At 42.2% G+C, this 19,884-nt stretch overlaps 1 protein-coding gene across 3 annotated transcripts in view; it reads right to left on the bottom strand.

Annotated features, from left to right (window-relative positions):
* CAPN3 (calpain 3) overlaps positions 1–17,595 on the bottom strand; it is a 268,573-nt gene extending 250,978 nt beyond the window's left edge. For all 3 annotated transcript variants that reach the window (XM_082275014.1, XM_082275015.1, XM_082275017.1), the window contains exon 1: positions 17,049–17,595. In XM_082275014.1, coding sequence (XP_082131140.1) covers positions 17,049–17,339 — 291 coding nt within the window. In that variant the 5' untranslated portion in view covers positions 17,340–17,595. The remainder of the gene's footprint in view (positions 1–17,048) is intronic.
* Positions 17,596–19,884: the final 2,289 nt, after the last annotated feature.

The raw sequence follows: 19,884 nt of genomic DNA, 5'->3' as shown, positions 1-19,884 counted from the left end.
TTTAAATGGTCTGCCTGTTACCCCTCTATTTCTTCAGTCCCCCCCCCCCTCTTTTTCTATAATGTTTTTATATTCATACAGTATTAGTGTGTTATGCTGTATATAAATTATTTACATGTACATTAGAGTGCAGCTACAAGGCGGCGGGTGTTTTTTTTTTTTTTAATGCTAATTTTAATCTATATATTTTAAATAGATCTATTAGGTGTTAATGTTGCATTCACCATCAGTAGTTGACCAGACCATCCTTGGGCTGAGGGATATGTTGGGTTAACTGTTAATTGATGGGTGTCAGTGCACAGATATAAATATTGGTTTGCTGGTTGCCTGTCAGGATTTGAAAAAGGGGCGTACCCTGAAACATGTTATCCTGGCAAATGGTGTGATTCTCTGGTGTGTACCAGTCTGAGTATCCACCACCACAGACTTCCTGGTTCCGGCTACTTCCAGTGACGTGGATCCAACCGCCTCCTTGCCCCAGCCAGTGAGAATGTTCCAACATGGATCCCACGGTCCTCATCGGTAACCCGGTTCCCCAGCATATCCTGCATGCCTGTGGTATGGGGCTAGTTATCAACTGGTAACCACTATTCATCTCATTTGTTTTTTAACTGTGTGTGTGGAATAAATCATGACTGTTGCAATGGATACACTGTCCTCTGTTTTTCGGGGCTTTTGATATCACTGCTATTCAGCCCTTTTAGGTCTTATCATATTGTGCATATGTGACACTGATTTGTAATTTCAGGAGCGTCTTGTTCAGGAGACCCGCATTACATTAGTGATCTGCTGATTGCTGGTGCAATGCTTTACAGGTTCCCAAAACAAAAAAATAAATGCACATTTTTTTTACCTTCACAAAAATGCGCAATTAATATTTTTTTGTCAAAAGGTGAACTTATCCTATAAGGAGTAACACATGCTTTTTCATCAAGAGGCAGAGGTCTTCTTGACCAGCTGAAAATGGCTAGTTGTTCACTGTGGCTGTCCCTGTTCTCACTGATGCAAAACTGTCTTCCCACTGGGCAACTTCATGAACAACTGACCAGCAGCAGGACATTTTTAATGAAGAAGAATTGCCTAAAATCTACAAGACAAAGAGTACAGGCAGGTGTTTTACCACAAGCATTTGGTATACTGCAAATGACACACCAATGAAATATTTGCCATTAGCACAACAGTTTTAATGAGTAAGGCCAGCAGGCATAGATTTACTAGAGAAAGCACAGGCAGGCATTCTTATACAAGAATTAAGATGCTGTAGAGTGTAAAACTTGGCAGTAGCAGGGCAGGATTTATCAGGGATAACAGGCCAAAATGTATTAGAGACAAAGAGCAGGGGTCTTTGTGTGTTTTGCTACAAGAATTAAATGACTGCAGACAAAACAGTAGTGTTAATTTGGCCAGCACCTGGACAGTTGTAAAGAGCAAGGCTAGGCCCAAATTTACCAGAGACAAAGTTTGGGGTTTTGCTACAAGAACTGAGTTACTGCAGAGCATACAACACTCTAAAATTTGCCAGGAGCAGGACAGCTTTAATCAGAGATAATGAGCCTAAATAGTGTATGCCTAACCTGCATTCTATATGTGGGGTTAGAGGGTGTGGTGTGTTTTTTTCCTTTTAAATGCACCACTCATCCGTGCAAGTTAGTACATTAAAAAATTGAATTGCTTATGTTTACATTTCCTAACGGTTAATGTTATCAAAACCGATTTAACTTTCTTATAAGATAAAGATCAGTGAGCAAAATCTTCTAGCTTACAGCAACAGTGTACTTTTGATAGGAATACTGTACATGGAGAACTCGCTTTGGCCAGTGACAACAGCTTAAACCATAAACCATGATTAGAATGAGAGGAAACGTTAGAAAATAGTTCCAAACATTAAAAACTCTGTGACGGACCAGTTACTAGTCCACTCAAACTGGAAAAATCTGTTTTATATGAGTTTTTCTTTAATCAGGGATATACTTTATGTTTTGAAGAAAATGTTATTGAAAACGATTTATAGGTATGAACATAGAAAAGGTCCCGCAGTCTTATACTAATCAAGTTGAGTTAGGAATGATCTGAAAAAGACCGTAGGTGATTCAATCAGGAAAAGGCACCCATTGTTGTGTAACTAAGGATGGATCTAAATTATCTGGTTTAATGACAATCGCAATGCTTTTTTTTACCAAAAAGACACGTTTTGTGACTTTAAATTGCCACCTCTTCAGGGTGATACATCGATGTATTGCCTTCCCCTGTGAGCTAGGTTCATTTAGGGTGAATTCAACAGAAGCTCCAAATTCCATATATTAATAAAGCTAATTGTGTTACAAAGAGGTAATACAAATCATTAATATACAGCATTTATGAGGCTGACATTTAATTCTAGCTTTAAAATAGAAGTCAAGAGAAGTCAAGTGATTTGATGCATTAGCTAGGAATGTCTACAGTCAAAGCTCTTGTACCCTATTAGGGATATATGTTTTTTTTCTTTTTTCACTTGACTTATATTATAGCCCCCAGGAATGTGTAATAATACTTTGTGAAGTTTCTTCATTAGTTTGAAAGAATTTCTAGTTAATTGTGATACATTTTCTTTATTGGTCTTCTAAAAAAACTGGTCTCTATTTAATTTTCACTTTCAAAAACAAACTTGGTTTTCAAGGTTTTCAAAAGTCTGTTAAGGAACTATGATTATATCTAGTTTCACTTCCTCAAAACAAATGAAGTAGTGTAGTGAAAAAATGGGAACAATCAAACTGTCAGTGTTGCATTATATGCTTAAGTTACATTTTACAAAAAGGTGCTGAAATAAAATCATTATCAAGTAATTCTAGAAAATACTACTAGACATCATATTGTAAACTGGACATACAGTAATTCTCTAAATGTATCTAACATAAAAATAGGAGGAGGGTGCTGGTGATCGGGAGTCAGTTGGGTGCTGGTTTTCCAGCATGCACATCCGATAGAAGCCAGCAGAACGGCCGGCCTCTGTTGGACAGACCGACTTACACATGGGCCAAATGTCGGTTGTTTTTTCTTTTTGAACATTCGGCCCGTGTGCACTGGGCTTCAGAGTCATTATTTGAGCAGGCTGATGTGTTGATAATGTGAAAATAACACTCTATTCTACAGCCCTGACACTTAAAATGTAAACACCTTTTACATGTCTGGACACTTGGACGACCTGAGATCGAATCTCCTTACATACCTGTCTATGGGTGAGGCAATTAGCAGAATTAGTGCAACAAAAAACTAAGCTAATGCATGTCCAAATCGCAAACCCCAGTGCATAAAGAGAAAATTACATAAATAGGCAGAAGGCTGAAGGTTTTCTATCTTAATGTATTCTATGCATTAAAACCTTCTGCATGCAGCAGCCTCCCTAATACTTACCTGAGCCTTATCTTAATCCAGCGATGTTGCACAAGAGCAACGGCTGTCGGGACTCTCCCTCCTGGTTGGCTGAAACACAGCAGCGGGCGCCATTGGCCGTGGCTGCTGTCAGTCAAAGTCAGTGAGCCAATGTAGAGAGAGAGGGGGGGAGGGGCCGAGCCACGGCTCCATGTCTGAATGGACACACAGAGCAGCAGCTCGGCTAGGGTGCCCACATAGCAAGCTGCTTGCTGTGGGGGCACTCGGCAGGAGTGAGGGGCCAAGAGAGCCAGCGAGGGATCTGAGAAGGGGAGGATCTAGGCTGCTTTGTGCAAACCCACTGCACAGAGCAGGTAAGTATAACATGTGTGACATGAGGAAATGGGAAGTCATTGAGGGGTGATATATTTCCCCTCGCTTTCTGTCCTATATACAAGACTACCGGAACCCAGACCAGGTTGTAGAGATGACTTTGGGTTTGAACAATTCAGCTCGGGTTTTGTGTCTCTCACCTGGATTCTTAATTGCTTAATGATTGGTTATCCAGGTGAGATAAAAGGGAAGGCTGAAGCATGATGTTGCTCTGGCCTGGGACAGCATTTCTGAGAGAGCTACAAGTTGGATGTTTGTTAGTAAAATGGTTGCTAAAGTACTTTTGTTTTGTGAGGTGGCTGGGAGAAGCTCACCACCTGGTAGAGAGGAAATGTGCCTGTATAGTTAGAGCCGGGATGCAAGGATTTATTTTCTGTTTTATTTTGTTTTATTGCAACCTTTTAAAATAAAGAACTGACTGCTAAGCAGTTTGAAAGAAACGTTGCTGCCCAGACAACCTTTTTCCCAGGGAAGTTGAACCCCATTTGAGCTATTCCCCCACATATGTTTGTTATTTTTAAGCAACAAAAAAAGCAAAAAAAAAAAACAAGACTTTAATATCACTTTAAGCCTACCAGCTCAAAAAATGCTCAAACTGGTAAGTTGGGGCAATATAGAAATGATTTTTATTTACATATTATACTGTCTCGTTTTCATCAATTGACTGTTAGAGGGCTGTTAAAAAATAAAAGTTAAAAAAAGTGAAGAAAATAGGACTAGTCATTTGGTAAATTTTTACAGAAAACATAAAAGCTAAACATTGATATCTGTCATGGTCAGGGGTCTGGCTCTGAGACCAGTAGCTATACCAGTAAAGGGACCTTCGACTGACCAGCAGGACTGGTATACAAACAATGCAGGCTCACCTGAGATGCGGAGTCTAAGTACTAACCAGTGTTCACCAGAGCACCTGATGGTGGACATGAGTTTAGTTGTGTGTTAGTACCAGGTCGCAGTCCTCAGGATCATCCCATCAGGAGCTGAGCAAGCTGGGGTCTAATAACTGATATAGCAGGTAAGAATCAAACAGAAGTGTAGTCAGTAAACAAGCCAAAGGTTAGGAACAACTAGCTGCAGGTTGAGATCAAGCTGAAGCATAGGTAGTCGAACAAGAAAAGGGTCAGTAACGAATTGGTAGTAAAGATACGGACAGCAGCAGGAAAGAAAAAAGCAAGATATTGGCTAGAGAGAGCACAATACTCTGGTAAACAGGAAGTGCAGAGATATGGCTTATATCAGGAAGTTCATGAAAGGAGCAAAGAGTACAAGATTCAGGACAAACATGATTCAAGGCAGAATCATTCAAAGAATTGTCCAGAAAGCTTGTCAACATTCCAGATGGCTCAGCAAGAAGAGACATTACCTAACACAGCTGAGGTTCTGGGTTCAAAATCCAGGACCTGACAATGTCTCTGTAGGCTACAGCTTTGCTTTTGATCCCAATTTAATTTTTAGGTACACCCTATGGTGTAACTTGCCCTTCACCCTTGTGATAAAAATATCCTAAACAATGAGGAAAAAGTACACATTTTGCATTGTCTTGCTTTTTTCATTAAAACATTTTCTGAAATTTGAATATATGCACCTCTTTAACAATGTAGAGATCCCCACATTACAGCAAACCTGTATGACTTTAATCTTATCTATTCAGCAGCAAACTCCAGCCAAAACTTTTTCTTGGCTTCGGATAAAATTTTGTTTTTGCTGTCTGTGACCCTTTTGGAGATATTGCAACAGGGTCCTGTCCATATGACAGCCTGTGGTAACAGGATAAGAAATGAGCAGAGGAGTAGTCACAAAAAGACAGGGACAATGATAATAATACCCCCCGAAGTGTTTTAAAAAAAAAAGATCAGCTCTGGCTTTTACCTCTTACACAGTAATTATATTTTTTTTGCTCACTAGATGTCCTCAGTCTTCCTAGTTAAATGAAACTGCATCATTTAACCCTGAAGACTGAGGACATTAAAGTAGAAGTACAGCCTAATACCTTAAATTCTCCCCTGCAATCATTCATGTGAGCTGAGTTCAGCCTTATGTGTCAAAATGAAAAAAATCCCAGTTTTTCTACCTTTATTTTGGAGTATTCAGTCCTGTCACATGACTTAAATTACTCTTCCTGCTGAGTCCAAGAGCAGCAAGTGGGTGTGGTTACTGAAAGCCAGTGACATCACTTCCAGGGAGGGGCACTGTGCCTGTGTAGCCAGTGGGCATGTACAGAATGGGAGGAGCTGATCATAGAATCCCACTCAGTGTTCTCTCATCAGTAAGGATGCATTGTACATCCTAATTCATGAGAAAATGAAGAAATAAAAAAAGACCCAATCATACAGGACACAGGGGAGAGGGGCAGTGCACATATACAGTATAGCTGTGCTGGGCTTTGAATGAAGACTACCATAGAAGAAGGAAGCTGGACACGGGGGGGGGGGGGACTGTCAGTGTAGCTGGAAATGCTCTGGGGTCGCAGTTCACAGTCTACAATGATCATATTACAGACAACCCCACTAAGTCTACGTTTCCACTAGGACGACTTGTCATGCAATGTTCCCATCTATGCGACTTTGAAAATCAGCGACTTTGAAAAGGTACCTGCACTACTTTGATGCAACATTTGATGCAACTTTGATCCAGAGAGTGTAAAGTTGGGTAAAAGTTGCACTCTAAATCGCAATAGTAGAAACATAGACTAAAGCTCTGCTTCCACTAGTGTGACTTGTCATGCGACTTTGGACACACAAAGTTGCATGACAAGTCACAGCTCATTGATTTCAATGGCACCCGTTCACATCTATGTAACTTTAAAAATCAGCGATAGGTACCTGCACTATCTGTGTGCAACTTTTGACGCAACTTTGATCCAGAGAGTGTAAAGTTGGATCAAAGCTGCACTCAAAGTTACATCAACGTCTCTCTCCAAAGTTGCACTCTAGCCTAGTAGCTTAGTTTCCTAGTCCTACTAGTACGATTTAAGTTTGTGTGACTTTGAGTGCAGCTTTGCACTCAAAGTCCAACACTCTCTGGATCAAAGTCGTATCAAAGTAGTGCAGGCCCCTTTTGAAAATCTCTGATTTTCAAAGTGGCATAGATGGGAACGGGTGCCATTCAAATCAATGGGCTGTGACTTGTCATGCGGCTTTATGTGTCCAAAGTCGCATGACAAGTCGCAATAGTGGAAACGGAGCCTAAAACCCATTACTCACATGTAATGAGCAATGTTCCTTTTTACCTTATTTCTTTCATATATTGCACTGGTCACATGACCCCCTTCTTCCTCTCTCTCTCTCTCAGGAGAAGCTGCTAGCCTAAACGAGGCTATGAAGACAGGAGGAGATCATGTTCTGTGAAGGATAGGAGGAATGGGGGTGGGGCTAGGCAGGTCTAGGCATGCCTGTCTAAGAAAGACCGACAACCTTTTCAGGAAGTGAAAGACAGCTTAGCAAATTCAGATAAAGGGAGATAGCATTGTCAGTGAAGAACAGGAAGAAGCTGATTGTCCAGCTAAGATAAGACTTTCTACGCTACACAAGCAGCTAGCTAGAAAATAATTAATATCAAAGATAAAGATATTTAACATACTATTAATCAGAAAAATTTCATTTTTGATTGGTGTTTCCCTTTAAGTTAGTGCAGTGCATCACTGGCCTATTACCATAAGGTCCTGCGCTAATCAGTGCTGTATCTAGGCCTAGGCCGACAAGGCCCCCCCTGCACGAAACCCCCCCAACCCGTCCTACCGAGTCCCGGGTCCCAGCAACGCTCTGTATCCTTCCGCTGCCCACGGCCGCTTGCCGCACACAAGCAGTCCCAGGCGACCGACGGCTTGAAGAAGAAAACAGACTTGCATTTCACTGAAGGAAGCTGAAGGGGCGGCGACGGCGGCGACAGCGGCGACGGCGGCGTACTTTGCCAGGGGGGAGGGAGGGGAGGGCCTAATTCTCCGCCCACCCTCCTCGGCGCGGCCGCCATCCCTACACATGATTCCTGGGCTGCCCTGCACAGTGCAACTGACTGTGCGTGTTGGACGAGAGGAGAGAGACAGCAGGGGATAGAGAGCAGAAGAGAACCCGGGAACCCCCAGGCCAGGACAGCAGGAGCCAGGAGCAGGTACTGTAAATTAACTTAAATTTAAACTGTGCTGTGCACTGACTGCAGTACATACATTTTAACAGAATGTGAACTGTTTAATGACGTTGCATTGTGATTTCATCAAGTGTTTCATGCATGCTGAAATCAATGAAAAATCATTAAACAGTTTACATTCTGTGAAAGTTCATGTACTGTAAAAAAAAATTAAATATAAAAAAAATACATAACTAAAAAAAAAAAAAAAATGTACTGCAAAGTGTTCTATGCTCTAACTATTAGTACGCTGTATCTTGGCCTAGGCCGACAAGGCCCAGGCCTAGAATGTTCTAGGGATTTTTTGCAGCCCCCCCCCCGCACAACCGCACAAAAAAACCCCCGCCCTCCCTGACCTGTCCTCTGAGTACCGCCCCCCATGCTGCCTCCCACCGCCACAGCCGCTTACAGTCCCCGGGGGCCGGCGACTTGCTATACAGTGCCACTTGTCAGTAAGAGGCCTACTTTGCCAGGGGGGAGGGAGGGACTGGTGGCCCCATAGAGGCTAGAGCGGCCGTTGACTGGCCAGACCGACTGCACTTACTTCAGCTGGTGGGGGCGGAGCCTAATGCTCTGCTTACCCTCCTCCGCACAGCATCACTACACAGTGTAGCTGTGCGGTGGGCGGGTCTGGTCTGTCTTTGTCCATAGGAGAGAGAGGAGGACCAGGGAACCCCCAGGCCAGGACAGCAGGTACCGTAATTACTATCCGCATGAGCCAGTCCGACAATCAAATTTAAACTTTGCACTGCAGTACATACATTTTAACGGAATGTGAACTGTTTAATGACGTTGCATTGATTTCAGCATGCATGGCTGGAGCACTTTGCTGTACATGAGCTTTCACAGAATGTGAACTGTTTAATGCGTTTGCATTAATTTCAGCATGTGCAAAGTGTTCCATGCATGCTGAAATCAATGCAAACTCATTAACCAATTCTGGACTGGAAGGATTTGCCCCCTTAATGACCAGGCCACTTTTTGTGATTCGGCACTGCATTACTTTAACTGACAACTGCACGGCCGTGCGACGCTGTACCCCAAATAAAATGTACGTCCTTTTTCTCCTCAAAAACAGAGCTTTCTTTTGGTGGTATTTGATCACCCATTTGGTACCCACTTTTAATGTACAGAGAGGAAGAGTTTGGGCCTAAACAGGAATGGGCGTGGTTTACAAACGACAGGGCGGGTCTTAAACAGGAAGGGGTGTGGCCTTGACAGGAAGGGGTGGGTCGTAGTTAAATTAGGGGGTGCATGAGATTAGTCAGGCCTAGGGCAGCACAAAACCTAAATACACCACTGGCGCTAACAGTGTAATGATTTCCTGAAATGACATTAGCGCTGCTCTCTACCTCACTGAGGTCTGCCCACGGCCAGGAAAGATCCAAAAAGGAACAAGACCATGTGCGTCTCAGGACCAGTCTGAAGATATCTGGAAAAGGTATGTTTTTAAAAACTTTAGGGCGTCTGTGAAGTGGGAGGCAAAGCCCAGAGTTGAGATTCAGGTTGTCCATATATAAGCTAATGGCTCCTAGATCTCATCAAAACAGCAAAGATTTAACAGACTACCTACTAAAAAGGTATTGTACTGCTTATTCTCAGGGTGCTGCGTATATATACTGTATATATATTTTTTTTTTACAATGCTGGCAAGGTCTCTTTGGTTAACTAGTTAAACATGTAATTGCAGAATTAGTATGTGGTTGTGATCTAACCAACAATTGCATCATAACATCCGTTCAGTAACTCACATCAGTTTTATAGCCGGTTCACATATATGCGATGCGGGAACCCTGCGACTCCACTGCGGGTTCCCGCATCGCATTCAATTTCGCAGGCAGTTCACACTGCCATATGTGAATTGCTGGCTGTGTCAATACAAAGTTAACGACCCCCCTAGATCAGTTTGCATATTGCAGTGCAAACTGTCAGTTCGGACATGAATCGGATAGCATAGTTGTGGACCACCATGCAATCTGATTCTGCTGTGGACCCAAAAAAGGGTCTTGTGCAAGTTGTGTCCAAATGCGATGCAAATTCAGCCATACAATCTGTATGGCTGAATTCACATCGCACAGACATCGCGTGTGATTTTCAGAGCAGTGAGCTCCGAATCACATGCGTTGTCTGTCATCGCACTAATTTGAACCGAGACTGAGTCCTGAATCACAGAAATATATAGTGACTCGTCTTCTAGACGACTTTCATTTAATATCTTGGATTAGATTTCGCTAAATGCAATTTACGGCAATAGATGAAAATTGACCAGCAATGTGGAGAATGCAGTTTGTAGAATATTAGTGCGTTGTATGTGGACCATCGTAACTGTAGCACCCTCCTAGGTAGGTGCTAGAGAGAGAGAGAGTATAGTTTTGAATCCTTTCCGCTTACCAGAGGGATTGCAGGTAGATCTATGTTTTTCTCTGCCTACCAGAGAGCAGGATCTGTTAGTGAGGTCTGCTCAATGTGCTCAGGTGCAACTCAGTCTGTCTGCAGAGTGTTTCACACTGGTCCAATAGGGAGGCATATTGGACAGTGGGAGGAAACCTGACAAATGAGTGCACAGGCATTTGGTACAGCCCTGGTGATTTGGCAGAGGAGAATGCCTCGGTGCATGCTGGGATACTGTATAAATGCCAGGTGCATGTGCTTGGGGTCTTTCAGCTGGAGAGTGGAGTCCCGGCTGCCTCCTCCTCTGTAGAAGTTGCCAAACGGCCTCTGGTAGTCGACCTGAGTGGCTAAAGAGCGATAGAGGAACTGAGCCTGGAGGTCCTGTAAATCTGACTAGGAGGGGAGACAGGATCTGATTCTGCATTACTGTGAGTACAGATCTGTGTCAAGGGGCCTGACCTGAGGGTGGCCAACCCTGCAGCTAGAAGAGTCAGTGGATGGAGGTCAGTAAAGGGGATGCTAGTGAGTGTCCTGAAGATAATGTAGATCACCAAGTCTATTGCTGGAGAAAGAGCAAGAAGACTTAACTCTTTCCATAAATGTGGCAGTATGGCTTAAGCAGTGAGACCGCTTCCACAGGAAGCCTGGTGAGGCCAAGTGAGAGTTGTCCTTATCCAATGTATATAGTTCCAGTCAGAGTATCCCACTATTCCCATCCAAGTTCCACAATAAAAACTAAAAACCAATACCCCTGGACTGTTTATTGAGCAACGAGCCATAGGGTGTAAGGATGAATGCGTGAACTGTACTGCAGGTAATAAGAAGAGGCCCAATAAGTCATCATACAGCAAGGCCTATGGGGACAGTGCTACATAACCATGTACAGTAATTCTAAAGAAGAGTTGAAAAATTTACATATAACAAAATTATGCACTTTTGGGCATCTGGCTTTAATTGCAAGTGTATTTCTTTACCTAGCAGTAGCATGTAGTAAACAATGACTGTACACAGGTATACATTTGCATTTTTTTGTGTGAGTGCGCAATTTGCACATGCGCAACTATTGTTCATTCAGGGATTTTTGCCAGCATGGCATATACAGTATCTCACAAACGTGAGTACAGCCCTCACATTTTTGTAAATATTTTATTCTATCTTTTCATGTGACAACACTGAAGAAATTACACTTTGCTACAATGTAAAGTAGTAAGTGTACAGCTTGTATAACAGTGTAAATTTGCTGTCCCCTCAAAATAACTCAACACACAGCCATTAATGTCTAAACCGCTGGCAACAAAAGTGAGTACACCCCTAAGTCAAAATGTTTAAAGGGGTACAAATACACATATAATTTACGTTGGATGCCCAGAAGTATTTATGTGCACAAGGCCATATAGTGTTCCCACCAGACTGACCATGCTTAATTAAAAGGGAGTGATCCTAATAAAGGAAAAACAATGTGTATTTGTGAAATTTCTGTGTAATATCTTGGAGGAAGAGAGGCACTGGTAAGTAAAATAGTTTCTCTTGAATTGGTGGCTTACAGGCATATTTACCCTTATTTTAGTATGTTACCTTCCTCAAACTACCTGCAACATCCTGTAAGAGTACAGAAGTGCCCTCGGCTCAGCGAGTGATACTTGCTTGTGATCCTGGATGGAGGCACAAAGGTACTTTTACTTTCTCTCAGATTGTTGGGTTGTTGCAGAATCTGAGGTTGTGGTGGGGAGTATAATGAGAGTTATAATGAGTGTTAAATCCATCACTGAACCACCGATGTAAAGGTAGTGGGAGTGAAGTCTCTTCTACATTAATTTTTATATGTGTTCTAGCTATTTGCTTTGCATTTGACTTTAATGCTGTTAAATTGCATTTGAAACAACCAGTGTAATGGTGAATGCAATGTCATGTTGCAGTTTTTAATTATTCTGTGAAATTTGCCATAACATCAAACTTTAAGATTTTAAGCTCTCATGAGCAGGGCACTCCTAATTTTATTGCACTGTATTGTATTGTAACTGTACAGTTACTCTTTATTTTGTAAAGCACTGAGCATACTGCTAATGCTATAAAAATCCTGTATAATAAGAATAACAAGTGAAGAAATCATAGAAGACAACAGCTGGCACCAAAGGATGCAAAGGATGTCTACACATTCCATAATTTCCTAAATGCCCTCCAGCTCTCTCAGTGCATATGTCTTAATGACCTATAGAGTGCTACAGTATGTGTACTGCCGAAGGGCAAACCAGAGCTTGGGCTCATAAAGTCACCATTTGTATACCAAGTATGCTGGAGTGATTTAGGAAAAAAATAAATATAAGTATTTTGGTATCTGTTATTATATTATTATGATGTCCTGCAATGCTTAAATCTATGGCAGATGTATATACAACAAAAGAATAGGTTGTGATCTGGTGCACAAAAGTGGTACGCCTCCATCCCTATTCAGCAGGACTTTATATGAGTCACATCACTAAAAAACATGTCTAAACAAGACAGTTCTGTCATACACTATTACCAAAAGTATTGGGACGCCTGCCTTTACACGCACTTAAACTTTAATGGCATCCCAGTCTTAAGCCCCGTACACACGTACCGATCGTCGGCCGAACGATCGGCCGTCTTTTGTCCAGGGCTATCGTGTCTGTTGAAAACTGCAAAAGACTGCACATGAATTTTGTTGGCCAACAACAGCCGACTGCAGAAGTGATGTCATGTGATGGTTAACCTTCCGTGTGTTTTTTCTTTTCTGAGCATGCCCAGTCTTGCAAATCTGCTGTCTTGTATATGAGTAGTCTAGGAGAGGCTACCTATAGCGCTTGCTTCTAAAAATATATGATTTAATGCATAGGTATTCCCATAAATAGGTTTCCCACGGGACACACAACAAATAATGTGAAAATATTCTATTAAATAATAAATACAAAGAATATATAAAAACTTAATATTGATAATTTAGCAGCTGCTATAGTTAGAGATAGGTTGGACGGTATGTAGTCTAAACAATAGGCTACCTATAGCGCTTGCTTTAAATACATACAATAATGTGCACAAATAAATTAAATCTGCTGTCTGTCGGCCGAATTCTGTACTGACTGGCGAACAATCGGCCATTCTGGTATTGGCCAACAAAAATTTTAATGCTTGCACGACAGATTCTTTTCGGCTGAAAGTGCGCTGTCGGCTGTCGGAAGCATCATACTAACAAGCCGAAAATCGGCCGATCGTTCGGCGGACAAACTTTTTTCGGCCAACAATCTGCACGTGTGTACGGGCCTTAAGTCTGTAGGGTTCAATATTAAGTTGGCCCACCCTTTGCAGCTATAACAGCTTTCTCACTTTTCTAGAAAGGCTGTCCATAAGGTTTAGGAGTGTATCTATGGGAATGTTTGACTACTCTTACAGAAGCATATTCGTGAGGTCAGGCACTGATGTTGGACGAGAAGGCCTAGCTTTGAGTCTCTGCTGTAATTCATCCCAAAGTTGTTCTATCGGGTTAAGGCCAGGACTCCGTTGTGCAGACCAGTCAAGTTCCCCCATCCCCAACTCGCTCATCCATGTCTTTATCAACCTTGCTTCGTGCACTGGTCCAAATCATTTGGTGGAGGGGGGCTTATGGTATGGGTTTTTTTTTTTTCAGGGGTTGGGCTTGGCCCCTTAGTTCTAGTGAAGGGAACGCTTAAGGTGTCAGTATACCAAAATATTTTCATGCTCCCAACTTTGTGGAAACAGTTTGAGGATGACCATTCCTGTTCCAACATGACTGCAATCCAAGTGTACAAACAAGGTCCATAAAGACATGGGTGAGTGAGTGTGGGGTGGAGGAACACAACTGGCCTGAACAGAGTCTTGACCCTAACCCGATAGAACACCTTTGGGATGAATTATAGCGGAGACCGCGAACCAGACCTTCTCGTCTGCATTAGTGCCTGACCTCACAAATGCGCTTCTGGAAGAATGGTCAAACATTCCCATAGACACACTCCTAAACCTTATGGACAGCCTTCTCCAAAGAGTTGAAGCTGTTATAGCTGCAAAGGGTGGGCCAACTCAATATTGAGCCTTACGGACTAAGCCTGGGATGCCATTAAATTTCATGGACGTGTAAAGGCAGACGTCCCAATACTTTTGGTAACATAGTGTATTGCAATAAAAACTATTCCAGATACATAAAAATATTAACTTTTTATTGTATATCATTTTAAAACCATTAAAACATTTGTATATCAAAATAATTGCACCAAGATACTGGGAGGTGGAAAGGCTTCTCCCTCTACCTGCTATAAATAGTACAGTATAAATAAAATGACAGTCCTATATATTATATTACAGTGGGGTATTCCACCATCCTTGTGAAGGTGCTCTACATGTTTTGTGGTGTTCACACTTCTTCAGGAGCATATAAGTTGCAACAATATTTCTTGGTAATAGTCACAAAGGGTGCGGGAGCACAGTAAGAGAGGGAGAAATAAGGAGGGCCAGCCCCAATTAACCTAGATATCCGACAGCATCCATTGACTAAGCTGAACTCAGCACACTGCTGCAAGTTTTAATAGAGGTTTGACAAAGGGACGTGTCCGCGAAACACGTAACCATGCCCCCTTACCATCCAGTCATACTCGTGTATCTCTGGCTCCGCCCCTGGTTCAAGGCTGAGAGTGTACTTTACACTCGTTCCCACCGAAGATCCCGGTTATCACCGCTTCCTGCTCTGGCTCTACATTTTCCAGCTATGCTTCCACCGTGTGCTCTGCATATAGAGCCAAGCTGCTTCCAGGCCTCACGCTTTACCCGGCCGCTGCCCTGCTGAGCTCTGCAGAAGCTAGAGGACTAGTAATGCTTTTATGATTTTTCACAATGTTAGTGCAATTTTACCTTTTTTTATGGTTTCAAATAAATCTACACTTAGATGGCGGCGCCCGCTATTTCCTTTGTTTTGACAGTGCAAGAATTAATATCCTAAACTCATACAAAGGAGGTGCAGCCATTTCAAGTGGAAACATTTCAATTTGGTACTAAGCCTTGATAACACCAGTGTGACTTGTTAGTGATTTTATAGTTTCAAATCGCATGACAAGTCGCACCCTATCATGGGCAATGGAAGCCGTCAAATCGATGCGACTTCGAATACATTGGAGTCACACTGATTTTGAAAGTAGCTCTTGCACTACTTTTTGCAAGTTCAGGTGCGACTTTTATATACATCTGTACACAAAGTCCCACAGATGTCTTCCAAGTCACACCTGAAGTCCCACTGACATGCAGCTTAGAAATTGTGCGGTTTCAAGTGAAATTGCATGATTTCAGAGCAGCGTTCAGTGTGACTGAAGTGTTAGCACATACTTTTAATACCCTACACATTTTATGTGTTTTCCCGTTTGCATTTAGGCTTTGTCACTTTATCCACACTCCGGAAACATATCGTTTCTCTTTGTGTTTAAGTTTAATATCTGCACAAAGCTGGCATTTCAAATGTCAGTTAATGCTGCGGAGTTAAAGTATGGCTAAAGGGGAAGCTTTGTTTTCATTTTGGACAGAGTAGCCCCTGTCAGCTTCCGTGTTTTTATTGGAGAGATTTTCCTTTACTTCCTGTCCCAAAGCTAGAACAGGAAGTGAGAGTAAATTCCTCCAAAGTGAAGAAATACATGATTTTCACCAGAGTCACCACAACTAGTGAGAATTTTGTTCCACTTTCACTCTTGACGATAACAGTAAACAGGACAAATGTGTCCCTAACATGGACACAGACAGCAATAAAAATCTGACAAGTGTTTGAATCCTTTTCTACTCTAAATCCACTCTAAATTCCCATCTAAAACATCTTATATCTCAGGGAATTCATTGATGGGAACTCTGCTCCACTAGTTGCCGGGTTCGTGCACCTGCTGTTGCATATACGAGGATGTCATACTATGCCTAGAGGATGTTTTTTTTATTTTAGATTATGTAGAATATAACAGGAATAGCTGGAACACCCAAACGTGAGCAGCAACACCTTAAACTCCCAGATCACATCAACAGTGGTGAGAATTAAAGACGAGGAGGTCTTGCTTTTGGAGTATCCAAAACATATAGGAATCCAGGGGTTGACCACCATATTACACCCATAATTAAATACAATTTTTAGACAGACTGAGTCTTCGAAGACTTCCATTAACATGACTCTGAACATCAAGTGGGAAAACTCCGTGAGGTGTTCTGGCAGGAGTGGACTGGTCTGAAGGGCATTTGCACCCTGAGCCAGCAAAAATGTTGGGCTGATAGTCCTAGGTTTAGATACCTCACTATTAAGATTTTGACCAGTGCCGGATCTGCAGTCAGTGATAGCTGCTGAACATTATATAGCTTCTCACTCGCTCTCAGACCTGCAATCACAGCACCTGGTTGAGAGAAGTCTTCCAAAACCAAGTCCCTTTACAGCTATGGGATTTTATGTGGCTAAAATCAGAGCTGAAAGAAAGCTGATACTGGAAGATATGAAGGGGTGTCACAATGATCATGTCCTAAAGGAATATCTCTCTCTCGAAATGCCCACCAATCACACCAAGAACACGTTCTTTAGCCCACAGAAATCAAAACTGTAAGAAAGCCAGTTGGTGATGTTTGTCCTGCAGTCCTCCCCTGTGTCCCAGGTAAATATCTTAATGCCTAGCCTATACAGAAAACTATCCAGAAGAAGTTCTATGTATAACAAAAAAAGCAATTGTTACAGTGACTAACTTGGTTCTTCTTATATCTAACCGCCTGAATGTTCTTCCATCGGACTCACCTTGCACATCAACTCTACTTACCGGAGGTCGCTTCCATTCAAATTTAACTGGAAAAGTCTGGCTGTAAAACAAAGAGCTCTCGTCAGCTGGGAATTCCCGATCTTGAAAGAGGACCTTCCTGTCCAAACATTTATTCCGCAATTCCTCAAAAGTCTTTTTTCCTTTTATAATGGGCAAATTTCTGCTGATGATGGCAGAAAAGGCACCTGTTCCGCCACCTGGGCCTGCCTCATTGGCAGCGCTGGTGGAGGCTGAGCCAGATTGAGTTGGCTGTGCTACCTTAGCAAGTACTTCAGACGGCATGAAGAGCATGTGTCTGCAGAAATAAAACTGCAGGAATATAAATACAACAATTTCTCAACAAAAAACAGGAAGTTTAGTGATGCAATTTCTCTCTGGCTGGCTGCATTCCTATTTTACAAGTCAGTGAATATCTGTAGAGAGAACCATTGCTTTTCCTTATCTTCGTAGGGGAATGCACAGGCCGGGCTCAGTCACTTGTACACACTGGATCTTTCAGCAGGTTGCTGTGCGAAGGGTGGGAAGTCTGTGCCTTCTGTGCCCTGTAGCACAGAATACATTTCTGCCAGGATGCTAAAAATAAACTAACCAAAAGACTCTTCGAAGCAAGCAGATTCCTTTCATCATAACGTGACCCTAGGGAACAGACATATCCAATCACAATTCCATTTATTTGGCAGGAACACACCTCTCATTTGGCTTCTATAAAGAGATAATGCTTCTCAGTTTGTGTCTTCTTATGACAAGAAAGTGAATTCCTTACCCTTTATGATCACACAATTTCTATAGTTTACATGGGAAGAAACACGGGAAAAAAGAAACATACTCATGAAAGAACATATAACAACATTTATTGGGCTTGAAACGGCAGCAGTTAATAATTTATCAGGGTTACCTAAAATTATATTATTAAAACTGCAATCAATGAAAGGTCTATCTTTATCAACCCAGGCCTACTTACAGAGGGGAAATAATTATTTGATCCCCTGCAGAATTTGTAAGTTTGCCCACTTACAAAGAAATGCAGGGTCTATAATTTTTTTATCATAGTTGTACTTTAAATGATAGAGACAGAATATCAACCAAAAATCCAGAAAATACACAAATCGCTCCAACAGTTGTCTCCTTCTCACCAAGCTTCTTGCTGATGGTCTTGTAGCCCATTCTTGCCTTGTCTACAATCTTGAACCTGACGTCCTTTGACAGTTCTTTGGTCTTCCCATGATGGTGAGGTTTGAATAAAAGAAAGAGATTCTGTGGACAGGTATCTTTTATACAAAAAGATTTGTCGTTAGCAGCACCCTCTTAAATTGACAGGACTAATCTGTGTACCACATGAGCACATCCTGTGGCCCAGTCTGTGGGAGCCAAAATTATTGTTGGTTGGTAGGGGATCAAATACTTATTTTACTCACTGAACTGCAACTCAATTTATAACAATTGTATCATGTGTTTTTTCTGGATTGTAAGTGGACAAACGTACAAAATCTGCGGGGGATCAAATAAATATTTTCCCCACTATATATGACAGATGTCATAAATTGAATCTGTTCACTTTTAAGCTGGATAACTATTCCCTTCTTAACCACTTACCGCATACTAACGTAGGTCTACGTCGGTAAACTTTGCGATAGTGTACCGGATGATGCCTCTAGCTAGAGGCACCATCCCGGTACCGTGGTTTAGAGCCGACGGTTGGCTTTCCGTCGGTACCGACCGATGCGGCTCGGGAGCCGCTCGATCGGTACCCGGGGGGGCGGGAGGGGATGTGCCCCCCCCTCCCGCTGCCTTCCGTGGCTTTGCCCGGGGCTCCCGTCCCACCGGGAGCCCCGAGCACCCAGCCGACACGTCCGCCGGCTGGATGGAGTCCCGATGAATGCCGGAAACGGCATCGATCGGGTCTCCGATGACGAAACCCGGAGGCGGCGTCCATGACGTCACTTCCGGGTTACTGTGCTGCAAAAGGCGGCAAATTTGAAAAACGCCTGTATGCAAAAATGCCGTTTTCGGCGTTTTGCATACAGGGAAGTGTAGTGGAGGGGTCTGGGGTCTTTTAGACCCTCGATCCCTCCATAAAGTGTACCTGTCACTACATATTGGTGTCACAAGGGATGTTTACATTGCTTGTGACAGCAATAAAAGTGATCAGATTTTTTTTTTTTTTTTTTTAAACTTTAATAAAGTTAAAAAATTAAAATAAATGGGAAAAAAAAAAAAATTTAGCCGCCCCGTCACCGTTAGCTCGCGCACAAAAAAAAACGTATACAGAAGTCGAGCCGCAAATGAAATCGCTGTTCAAACCACACATGTGAGGTATCGCCGCGATCGCCAGAGTGTGAGCAATAATTTAAAAAAAAGAGCTACACTCTAACTCAAAACTGGTTACCGTTAAATAAATTTAAAGCGTCGCAGATTGAGATCTCTATTGACCGTAGTTTGTCGCGATCTCACGGGGGGGCACAATTTTAAACCGTAACATGTTGGGTATCTATTTACTCGGCGTGACATGTTCTTTCACAATGTACAAAAAAAATTGGCTAACTTTACTGTTTAGTATTTTTTAAAATTAGTGAAATGTGATTTTTCAAAAATTTTCCAAAAAAATGGCGCTTTAAAGACCGCTGCGCAAATACCGCGTGATAAAAATATTACAATGACCGACATTTTATTCTCCAGAGTCTTTGCTAAAAAAATATATATAATGTTTGGGGGTTCTAAGTAGTTTTCTAGGAAAAAATACTGGTTTTAACGCGTGAACAAAAAGTGTATAGGGCTGGGGCTTAAGTGGTTAATAAAACCTGGAGAGTAAGTAACATGAAAATGTTTAGGGCGGGAG

The sequence above is a fragment of the Pelophylax lessonae genome (assembly GCF_965119305.1).
Source record: "Pelophylax lessonae genome assembly, chromosome: 13".
NCBI classification, from domain to species: Eukaryota; Metazoa; Chordata; class Amphibia; order Anura; family Ranidae; genus Pelophylax; species Pelophylax lessonae.
The sequence above is the reverse complement of the archived record's forward strand: the minus strand, read 5'-3'. Positions and strand labels throughout refer to the sequence as shown.